Here is a 12,183-nt window from a genome sequence, read left to right as displayed (position 1 = left end):
CTGCCTGCATTCCTGAGAGAGATGGTGACCCTGGCAGTGAGAGAGCAGGGGATGGGATCTTGCTGGATGCTCGGCGGAGACAGAGGGTGGATCCACCCTGATGGAGGGTGCTGAGAGGCGGCGCTCTGCCCGCTTGGCGCTAACACAACGGTCGCGTTCCGAGGATCCCCGGGTAAGAGGGAGGACCTCTCCATAGCCCATAAGTTCAGAGTTTTCCTGCTCTTCCCCTTCAAACGGGGACCAACTGCCTTACCCGGAGCTTAGGCTACTCTGCTAACTACCCCAGTGTGTTTCCTTGCTTAGTCGCTGGTGATTAGCATCTGAAAGAGTCATTAAGCTGTAAAGGAATAAAGCCATGGAAAGAATCCCTTTTGTCTGTGTCGTGAGTTGGCTATTGGAGGGGACTTAAAGAGGCAGCTAGGGGGCTCCTGACACCATTCTCCACCACACCTGAGGGCAGCAGACTAGCTTGTAGAAGACCCAGTTTAAATCATTGGAGGCCATATCATAGTTCAGCAGTACCCGCCACCTGAGACATAGAGCTGGTAATGAGAGGCTGACACAAGATATTGCATTTTATGTCCATGTTACAGAGGCGCTTCATTTACACTCCATTACATGGAGTGAATAGATAAGTTCTGATGGAAGAAGGCAGTGTTTGAAATATCCTTGTCCTCCTAGACCCATTAAGGTTTTAAAGGGCCAAATCAAGACTATAAATTGGCAAAGAAATCTGTTGGATGCCAGTGTAGTTGATGCAATGTCAGGGTGATATGCTCCAAACTCCTTTTAATACTGTGGCAGGTGAATTCTGAACCAGTTGTACTTTTCCAAACATCCAAGCAAAGGCCATTACAGTAGTGTAAGCTTTTAATCTTTTATACTGTTTAAATTGATTTTATCTGTACGCTGCCCTAAGATCTTAATGATATAGGGCGGGATAAAAATGTTTTAAATAAAATAAATAAAAAATTAAAAAACCTTGATGTCACCATGAGTGACAGTGACCAGATCCTTTTTGTCCAGGAAAGGGTGGAGCGTTCCCAGCATCCATAGTGAGATCATGGCAGTATACAGCAAATTTATTATGCTTTACAATGAAATTTTCCTCTTTTGTTCAGGCTTCTTTGTTGGGCTGAGTATACATGGACTCCACAGAAATCCTGAAGTATGGGAAAGTCCTGAGGTAAATTAATAAAGGGGTTAGTGATCAAGTCCTGTCCGAAAATATTCACACGATAAGACATACTTAAAACTGAAATGTCAATACTAGGGAAACTGAAGGATAATGTCAATAGTTGTCAGGAGCGCCCCTGTTGCCTACTGAATCCTCCAATACCCAGAATCAACATCAGACAAAAGGGCTGCTTTCCAAAGCTTTAATTCCATTCATCCTAATGAAGCATACAGATGCTAATTGCCCGAGACTCAGAGGAACTACAAAGGAACAGCCATCTAGGGGTTTCTAAGGGCTAGGACGTCAGTTGATCTCCATTTGGGAAAAACGCAGCAACTCCCTGAACTTAAGGGGTGGGAGGGGAAGATCTCCCCCTCTCCCATGAGGCTTCTGGGTGCAGCTGTTGACGTCGAGCTAATCGGGCTGAGTGCCTAAGCTCGGCTCCTGCAATCTCTCGCTTGTGCCTGTGCCTCACATCTAAAAGCTCAAGTTGTCCCTTCCTTTCCCTGCCTGGGTCACTGTCACTCCCAGGGATGTGAGCGGGGGGGGGGCTCCCCCTCCAGCTGCGCCTCTGAAGTCTGAGAGAGTTCCTCCCCCACGAATTGTATCTCCTCCTCGGAATCAGAGCTGCCTTGGGACTCTATGGGCTCAGATACAACCCTAATATTAGTTTTCAGAATTACACAAAATTATTGTGTAAAGTGGCCATTGACTACAGGAGAAGTTGTAGAAAGGGTGACAAGGAGGAAAGGAGTACTAAAGGAGGATAAAAAGACTGCAGAGAAGCTGAATAAATTATTTGTGTCTTTCTTTACAGCAGAAAAAGCAGAGCAGATACAGTTCCCGAACTGATATTTTCAGGAAGGAAGTCTGAGGATCTCAGGCAAATGCTGGTGACAAGAAATTATGTTCTAGACCTTACTAACAAACTTAAAACAAACAAATCCCTGGGTCCAGATGGTCTCCATCTGAGAGTTCTTAAAGAACTCAAATGTGAAACTGCTGATTTTCTCACAAAAGTATTTAAGATGTAGCTGATGGCCCTATGTAACAAGAGTCTTAAGAAATTCCTTCCAGTAGTGATGGCCACCAATTTTGATGGCTTTAAAGGGAATTAGACAATTTCATGGAGGATAAGACTATCAATATGTACTAGTCCCGATGGCCCATGGGGATGGGGGGAGGGGTCAGAAACAGTCTTTGAAGTGAACCTGAGAGAGAGAGAGAGAGAGAGAGAGAGAGAGAGAGAGAGAGAGAGAATCAAGCTGCTAGACAAATTCCTGGAGGAGAAGGTTATCAATGGCTACTAGTCCAGATGGCTATATGCTACCTCCACTATCAGAGGCAGTATGCCTATGTACACCAGTTGCTTGAGAACATGGGTGGGAGGGTGCTGTTTCCAGTCGACAGCTGTTTGGCCACTGTGTGAACACAATGCTGGATTAGATGGACCCTTGGTCTGTTCCAGCATGGCTCTTCTTATGTTTTTATGTTCTTATGGTGGAAAGCATTATTAAAGATAAACCTATTAAACATATGGAAGGGCAATTGCTGATGAATCAACATTCTTCTGCAAAGTTAAGTCTTCTTTCATTAATCTTTAGGAGTTCTTTGAGAGTGTCAGCAGTGATGTTGAAAGAGCGGATCCATTAGACATTGTTTACTTGGACTTTCAAAAGGCTTTTGACAAAGTTCCTCACCCAAGACTCCTGAGGGATCTAGACTTTTCACCTACATAAGAGTAATTTCCTGTTGATATTTTTAATAATGAAAAATAGCCTTTGGAGGCTTCAGTCTTGAGTGAGGCATGATAGGGAATTGTTCCTCTTCTGTTCAGTCTTTCTTGTTGGACTGAGTATACATGGACTCCACAGAAACCCTGAAGTATGAGGTCCTGAGGTAATTGAATAAAGGATTTAATGATCTAGTCTTGCCAGATACGTTTGAAAGAATGGAACATGCTTCAAAATGAAATGGCAATAGTTCTTAGAATTATACAAATAAAGAGATCATAGACTACAGGAGAAGTTATGGGAAGAGATACATCGATTTACTATTTAAAATGATTTTCTATATATAACAGGTTAGATGGTGATTTCAGGTGTTTCCAGGTTAGGTTTTTATTGTGCAATTACCCTGCCTCAAACACAGAATTTTACTGGCAGTCTAGACGTCATCGTCTTCCATTTGTACCCCTCCCATGTTTTCTTACTGTTTCTTCCCTGCTTTTCCATAGCATGGAAGAAACACCTGCTACAGAGGGAAAGACAATACTTGCACATTGCCTTTTGATTGTTTGACCCCATGTTCCAGATGTGGAAGGGAACCCAGGCAAAACACTGTCCCCCATGCCTTTGTGCCCTTCTCTCCATTTGGGTTTTTCTACTGCCTCTAGATGGATTTTTTTTTCCTCTGGCTGCCTCCACCCAACCAGCCTTAAAACACTTATTAGATGCAGGGTGGGTAACTCAACAAGAAAAGAATCCTCCAAGTTTCAAATAAAACACAGTTTAAAAGTTTACTGGAAGAATTAATAGGAAAAAGTTTTTATCTGTAAATGGATACACTCATACAGCACGCACGCACACACATGAGCAATGGGGGAATAAATAACTAGGAATAAATGCATCTAGCTGATCCAACTAGACTATGTCCCTATTTTATTCAAGTCACCTCCCAGCAATATATCTTACTGTCATGGAGTTAGGAGACTGGGAGGGAAGATGATTTTTCCTCCTGGTGCACCCCTCACTTACAAGGGGTCCCCAAAGAAGAATTACGGATAGGCTGCCACCAATCAGAACCTCCTGACACACCCTAGTCTGAGGAGTTTCTGAGCCCTGTTGCCAAGGGCTCCTCCCTTCAGCCCACCCCTATAAGAAAATAAAAAGTAAGTCACTTTAGATCCCACTCCCCACAAAGCTTAGAAACAGAAACTTGTAAAAATCCTAAAAACACAAATGGTCACTTCAGAACCATGCAGTTTTTAGCACGGGGAACTGTTTTGTGAGAATCCCCTTTTAAAACAATGCAGCCAAATGTCCAAATATAAAAGGGAGTTTATCGGGGGGGGGGCAGGGGGAGGAAGGGGAAAAACCAAGAGAAAGCAACAGTCATACACATACACAGAATTCTAAAAAAAATTAGTAAAGTCATTCTAACTAATCTAGTATCATGTTCCCCATTGGAGTGGAGTCTTGGGTTCCAGAGCATATGCATACATGATTGCAGATTGAGAGACAGAGAGAGAGAGAGAGTCTTGGCATCCAGTTAGATGATATATGACAAGCCACAGAAGGAGTGAATTAACTCTTACTTTTCTGAGAATGTGAGTTTAGTAAAGGCCCCTTAGCAGAGGCTGATGGTTGTTTTGGCCAATATTGTTATAGCCTCAATTTCTGATGTCAGTGGTCTAACCAGCAAAATTACCTAGTGGTTGGACCCACCTTCCTAACAACTGTAAACTTATATCTTATGTCTTGAGATAAACTTATATCTCAAAATACCAAGCTGGTTGGAACCAGTCAACCTATTCTTTAAAAAAAAAAAAAACGGCTTTAAGTTTTGTTGCATTTTTGAGGACAAAAATGTGGCATATGGTTAGATGAGCCTATTCAGATTGCCCGGTATGGAGCCAACTGATCAGGTGCTCTAGAGGAAAACGGAGCTACAGCATATTAGGAATTTGTCACACATGGTTCCAGCATTCTCTTTACCAGTTCTCCAGCAGTAGCAGCTCTTTCTAGGACACTGGGTTTCTTTCTCTTTTCTCTCACTCTGATTTTCTCTTCTAATCTTTCTGATCCTCCTCTGAATTTTTGCCGCTCTGCCTCAGGCATTATATCTTAAAACAGCCTGTTCTCTCCTCTCTCCAGCCAATCAGGAGAATAGTTTCATGTTCACCTTTGCTCTAAATTCCTATCCCTGTGTCCTTCCTCTGCCCTTCTATTGAACCTTTTGCAACTCTTACTCTTCTTCCTTCTGTGCAGACATCCTGCCTCCTATATCCAAGTAAAACTTTTTGCAAATTTTATTATCTCATTTGACCTTCTGTTGAACCTCCTGCTCACTTTCTTATCTCCTCTTCTTCCTCAGGCACCCTGATTCCTTGAGCCTTCTGCACCCTGTTGTCTTCCTGAGTCAACATCCTGACAATAAACTTTAACTAAACTTTTGACCTTTTCACTGATACTGACCAGCACACATACAAATAATAATGATGTTGATGATGACGATGACAATAATGATAATAATAAACAACCCCATAATACCCGAAAAGCATTTTGATACAAAAAACAAAAGACCGTTCTGTTCCTTCACTGTCCGTCTGGAACCATTCCATGTTAAAAGAAACCAAATTAGACTTTACACCCAAAGAAGAAAAAATGTCCTGACATTATTAATGGAAAACAGCCTTTGGAGATTGCAGTCTTGAGTGAAGAGTGATAGGAGGTTCCCCACCAGCCCTTTTCTGTTCAAAATCCCCTTCACTAGTAAAACAGAAAGCAGCAAGGGGGATGTTTTGGTTGGAAAAACCCCTGAAGAGGAAATTCTCACATTCCCAGCAATCAAACTTATTAGCTGTGCAATGCTAGGCCATGCTTTATGTTAACCGTGTTTTGTGGCTTTAGTCATGAATTGTCATGTGGATGAGCAAACAACCTGCAGCTTGATTTCTCAATTTCTGGTATGTTTCTCTCCTGCCAATTTTGCCAGCCTTCAGGGTGGTTCAGGCTTGTTTTGCTCGATGCCTCTGTTTCAGGGTGAGCAGCAGCCCAAACAAGCCAGAGATAAATCACAATTCTGGGTTCACACATCATGACAAGGCATGGTTTAAACAAGCCAGATTTCATAACAACAAACCATGGGTTCTCTTTGTGGTTATAGCTGGTTAACAAACCATGGTTTGTTAACAGCGATGGGTTCACCTAGAAGCCAGATTTCAACAAAGTACAGCATGGCTGACCTGCAGATGTTGGAGACATCAGGTTGATTAAACAAGTTAATCAACTTGTTTAATCAACCTGATCATTTGAGATATATCGCTAGGGATAATTATTCCCAAGTAAGTAATACACTCTTGGCACCATCAAAATTGCCAATTGGCTAATACACTAGAGTATATCTTCTTTCCAATAGGCATTAATTCTGACTTTGGCCAATTAAATGAATAGCCAGACATTTCACCAAAGGTATTAATCAATTTCATCAAAGCTGGAACTGATGACTAGAGTTTTGAGATAAACAACAAAAGATCATCAGCATAAATGCTAATTTAAATTCTAAACCAAAATGGACAAATCCATGAATATTACAATTTTATCTAATAGCACATGCCAGGGGTTCCAAACTTGCAAGATTCTGAGAAGGGACAGGGAAAAAAAAGTTTAACATTTTAAACTTCTATACATGGGCTTCTTCACTTAACATAACCATTGGGTATTACCCACCACCACACACAAACTGTATCCAGACATTCTGATCCAGTGTTCTCTAAATGTGAGAATAGAGGGAGTCTTCTGTTGCCATTTCCACCACCCTTTACACATGGTGGGTGACTTTCTGAAAGGGAGAAATTCCTTGATCTGTGGGGGCTCTCCATGTGATTTGGAGCCCTAATTCAGCCAGATGCTGATATCTGTGTGTGGTGGTGGTGGATGCGCACAGTCAGCTGGCCACAGCCTAGGATCTGGCATATGCAGGAGTTTGAAGTGGCTATCGTGCCCCGCCCAGCAGATGTGTGAATTGGCCCCAGGAACCATTGCCACATCAGTTCAGACATTCATACGTTACATTTCTCTTTCAGGTCTTTGAACCCTTGAGATTTTCCCCAGAGAATTCAGCTTTGCGCCACCCTTATGCTTTCCTGCCTTTTGCTGCTGGGCCAAGGTAGTGACATTTAAAGGCTTATTTGCACTTCCAGTTACGCTGAGGCGATTGTTAACTCTTGGAGGTATTGACATGGTCAAGCAATTATGTCAGGACTGGGCGACTTTTTCAACACTGGGTCCCTCATTCATATTATCACATGAGTTACACTTTAACGTTTCTGTTTTGAAGGTCTGAGAATTTTTTGTATTGCCTGAGAATTCTCACTGGGGCATAGCAAAGGGCACACAGGAAAACATTCTTCATATGATAACGCTCAGCTATCTCCAGGCACAGGGATCATGTGGAGAAAATTATTGTCCGACATGGCACTCCATAGGTACTCACTGCTGCTGTGATTTCCATGATTACAGCACTTCAAAATAGTGCCAACACACTTAATGGGATTGTACACACCAGCAACACATTGAAAAGACCCATTCACACCTCTCAAAAACAGGCTTATTACTTTGAGTGTTTGTTTTTGTGCTTTCGTGCTACCTTTCTGCAGGTGTGCACAATAAATAAATACCAATCCTCTAGAACCATTTTTATAAGGGCCTTTCTACATGAGGTTTTTATTGTGCGGTTGTGATTCCTCACTCATGGTAGTTGGTGAGTTTTTTATATATGTTGCAGTCATCCTCCAGGACCTCTTTCATGCTTCGCAACTTCTTTAGCTTTGGGGTTTTTTTTCCTAAGGAGGGAAATCTGGTGTCATCTCTGACAGGGGGTAAGAAACCTGCTGTATTTGCGTAATTCCACTATACCACAGTGCCACCTAGTGGTTGAGTAATGGAAGATATAGAAAGGCAGAGAAAGAAACCCCCCAGAAAAAAGAAAAGAAAACATGTGTAAAGGAGCTGATCTTAATCCCACAAAGAATCCAGAAACAGAAGCCTTGGTAATGGTGCAGGTTAAACACCTCATGTAGAAAAGCCTTTTATTCCTTTGGGTTTGGGTCTTTTTCATGTCAATATTTGGAAATACAAAAGGGGATATTGAAGCCCCTCCCCCTGAGTCATCCTGCTCCCTGAACTTCACCCCATGACTCAAATGCCAGGGAATTTTACCTAAATGTCCAGGCACTACACCACAAAGCCAGCTGTCTTGTAGATATAGATCAAATTCCCAATAGGTGACTGTTGACTCTAAATGAAAATTGGTAACCTCCTACTCAAAGTGCGAGAGTTGCAGTACAGGCTTCTTTGATTTTGCCAAATGTTCCATGACCATCTCTTTGAAAATATAATGCTGTATCATCTCTCTCTTTGCTCAGGAACTGCATTGGACAGCAGTTTGCCATGATGGAGATGAAAGTGGCTCTTGCCTTGACTTTGCTCCGGTTTGAACTGAAACCAGACCCAGAAAAGCCTTCGATTCCTGCGGTTCAGATTGTCACAAAATCCAAGAGTGGAATCCATCTGAAATTGAAGAAACTCCTTTGATGTGCCATAAGTGTGTGGTCCTGATGCTCTGAAATGGATAGCAATGAAGTCGGTTAAACATATTCAGTGGAATTTATCCAGTAGTTGAGACTTACTACACTGTGGAATTGCTTCACCTTTAATTAAAATATGCAGAGTAGCAGCAATCCACCAGCTAGGACATGTTTTTAAACACTAGCTGTGAAAGCTGTCATTGCTTTTACCTAATTAGAAGTTTTACCTAATTATCTAATTCTGAAATTCACAATGGCAATTAGAATTTGAGCCAGTTTTATTAGCAGATCATATTAGAATCTGCATCACTCAAGGGACCAAGCACCTTTGCCAAAGCCTCTTTTTCTGTTTCTGTAAGACATGTAAAAACTGTCTGTGCAACTGTCCTACTAGTGGGAGTTGGAGGAACTTGCACTACAACCTGGCAAATAATAACTTCTTCCTCAACTCTTTTCTCTAGTTCAATCTCTCCTCCTCCTGTCATCTCTGAAGGAGCCAGGGTACTCTGCCATTTGTCTTCTTTTTAAAGGGTGTGGTGGGCTGCATAGTAATGGTAGGTTTCTGGATTGTATCTTCCTCCTCCTATTTAGTCCCACTACTCAGGATGATATTCAAATTCTTGGGATTATTTCCCAATTCCTTTAATGGTAAGGGATGAGCAGATGGAACTATTTCCTGTTGCTCCTACTGCACACATAACAAGTGTTCTCCCAGTCATGTTCATAGCATTTTAAATAATCTACAATGGCATCCAAAGAAGGTTCTCTGACTACTGAACAAACAGTCCTTTGTGCCTGCAGAGTTCCCTTCAACTTATCTATCACAGCCATGCATGAAGTATGATTCTCCTCACACTTTTATGTAATCTGCTGTTTTTTCAGCTGCTATGTCTAAACCTTGATAGCACTTTCTAAGTCTGCATTCCTTGCACGGAATGCTTCCAGCTATCAGCCAATTACATTTAGACTCTATTAGGTCTACCTGTTGTTTCAGTTCCTCTCTTTCTTTGACCAAGCTTAAGTTCTGAACTACTGCCTGCTTTAACTCCCTCTCAAAACATTCACATTTCAACCATAATTTATCAGAGTATCCAGCTTTGCTTATCAAAGCTAGCCTTGCCTGATTCCTTTCCTCAGTGAGCTGTGATAATCCAATACTCATGAGCCAAAGGGATGCATTCAGTTCTATCATACTGCCTGGCGTCACTTTTACCTGCTCCACATATTGTTCAAGTAACTTACACTATCCTCTTCAAATGGTATAGGAAGGGGTACTTTTCTCCAAGTGTTGCACCCTGTGCTTTCACAAATGTGTACCAATTTAGATGTTACTGCTACCGGAAGACTCTTTTTACTAATGAAAAAGTCATTCAGTGGAGCCTTAGATTCCTTCCCCATGTTCTCTATTTTTTTTAATAGCATGAAACAGCTTTTAAAATAGATTTGGCATTATGCAAAAAATAACCTGAGTTATAATCCCTATAACTCAGTAATCATCCAACAGTGATATCCGTGGAGTGCCTTGACTTTGTTTTCCTGTCCTTAGAAATGGCTTCATTTCCCAACCAATGCACCCATGTTAATTCGGTCCCATTTAACTCCAGAAACTACATCAAATGGATTTTGTTCTAGACACCCTGGTGGGTAACCAAGTTAAGTCCAAGCAGGCAGACATCACCACAGACTAAAAAGTCACTTGAAATCCATAAAATGCTTTATTTAAGAACATTTCAAAAAATAAGAAAAGTTGCATGGTCGTTATATGAGTGTTAGAAACTTTCTCTGTGATTACACTATCAGCAGCGAAAGAAAATGTAACATAAATATAAGATTAACCAAAAGCTGGCACTACAAAAATGTAGCAAACAAGATAACAAACTGAGCTTCTAACTAGGGCTGTGCACCGCTTCAGTATGAAGCCTGAATAAGGAGGTGAAGTGGGCTGATTCGGAGGTGCCTCATTGTGATACAAAGCTGATCAGAGCAGCACCGAGGCACCCAAACCAAAGCAGCTCCTCCACAAGGCACCTCATCTGCCTTGGAGATTCGTAGCTTTTGTTATCACTTCTGAGCAGCCCAGACAGACAGGCTGTCTCCAACATGTATCAACTTCTGAAAGATTACGCAGAGGGGAGGAGAAAGAGGAGGGAGGGGGGAAGGTGAGCGGATGTGGGAGGAGGGGGGAGGCAGGAAGGCGAGCGGAGGAGGAGGGAGTATGCTTTGGTAAATGGGAACTCTAGGGCTGAACCTATGCCAGCAGTCTCCAATCAGAGACGGTGGTGGAAGAGGGGTTATATATAGTTTGGCGAAAGGCTGCGTTTTTTTATTGTGCAAGGTGGTTGGTTGGGAGAAGGCTGTGTTTGTTTGGTTAGATCGGGGGGCAGGGCTACTCATTGCAGCTTCTTCTTTCTCTATTCAACCCTGCTTTTCCAAGATTTTTAAAAGCAAACATTTAGTAGTTAGCTAGTTTGTTCTTCACCCTTGTTTGGCCCTCACTGCAGCTTGTTCTATTCCTTTCTCCTAGTTGTTGTTCATTCAACTCTGTGTTTCCTAGATTTTTTAAAACACAGTCTTAACTAGAGTTTTAAAAACAAGCATTTACTTCTTGGCTTGTTCCTTCGTTGTCTGTCCCCCCCACCGCTTATTTTAATTAATATTCAACCATTTAGTTTTTTCTTGCTTTCTAAATTCTAGAATAAGAAAATATTACTATAGCAGCCTACCTGTGCCTTGCCTCATTGTTTGGCTGCCCCACCTCCCCGGCAATTCTGAAGTGAACTGTCTGTTTCCTTTCCAGCTTGATCCTCCAAAAACATAAGTTAAAGTTTTTTTCTATTCTTTGCTTGCTCTTGGCTCTTATCTTATCCCCTCCGCTGCCCTCCTCTATTTCTTGAACTTTACTTGTTTGCCTTAAAAGAAAATTAAATATGAATTAATAATTTTTTTAAAACCCTTTTAATTGCTTAGGTAGTTCTGAATTCGATTTTCTTTTGCTCATGTGTGTGTGTGTGCTTGTGTTGTGCTCAAACAAAGCAATACGTCCACATTGCAATACAGTGGACAAAGCACTGCACACATATTATTTATATTAATTAACTTATTATTCCAATAATACTCTACCATGTGGCAAACAAGCCAGCCCAACGTGAGGCAGCTTTGGGGTCTTGGGAGGGGCAGAGATGGGTGAGGTGCTGTTGTCACTAGCTGCACTGGTAGGCAAGCTGGCTCTCCCCTAGTCTGGATAGTGCATCCAGGTGCAGTAGGGCAGTAGAGTGCGGAAGCCAGTTGCAGTGCCCAGAGGTCACTCTTTGAGGAGGCTGGCGGAGGCAGCAGCAGTACTAGCACACTTGCCAAAGGAAGAGCGGCATCTCCATCTGTGATGGAAGAGGGGAGCCTACTGATGGACATGAGGTCTCCAGCACCTGACCCCTCTTCCATTGTTCCTCCAGCTCGTGTGGTGCCCCCCCCCCAGACTCAAGGCAGGCAGTCTACGTCCCCTGCTCCCCCGAAACATCAGGGCAGCATCGTGTGGGACCACTTTGAGGTGGGAGCGGATCCCAGCACTGCCATGTGCTGCCACTGCAAGGCGTCTCTCAGCAGGGGGAAGCAGCCAGGGCACTGCAGCACCAGCAGCCTGCTCCTGCACTTAAGGAGACAGCACCAATTGGGCTTGCTGCGGGAAGAGGCCCCCACGTCC

General features: G+C 42.6%; 1 protein-coding gene across 1 annotated transcript in view; it reads left to right on the top strand.

The window, feature by feature from the left end:
* LOC146348203 (cytochrome P450 4B1-like) overlaps positions 1-11,450 on the top strand; it is a 50,844-nt gene extending 39,394 nt beyond the window's left edge. Inside the window, exons 10-12 of the mRNA XM_084852577.1 lie at positions 1,122-1,186; positions 6,984-7,066; positions 8,325-11,450. Coding sequence (XP_084708703.1) covers positions 1,122-1,186; positions 6,984-7,066; positions 8,325-8,493 — 317 coding nt within the window. The 3' untranslated portion in view covers positions 8,494-11,450. The remainder of the gene's footprint in view (positions 1-1,121; positions 1,187-6,983; positions 7,067-8,324) is intronic.
* Positions 11,451-12,183: the final 733 nt, after the last annotated feature.

This window comes from Heloderma suspectum, chromosome 4, assembly GCF_057233095.1.
Source record: "Heloderma suspectum isolate Gila_16-S chromosome 4, 16-S_ref, whole genome shotgun sequence".
NCBI classification, from domain to species: Eukaryota; Metazoa; Chordata; class Lepidosauria; order Squamata; family Helodermatidae; genus Heloderma; species Heloderma suspectum.
This window is presented reverse-complemented; position numbering and strand designations above follow the sequence as displayed.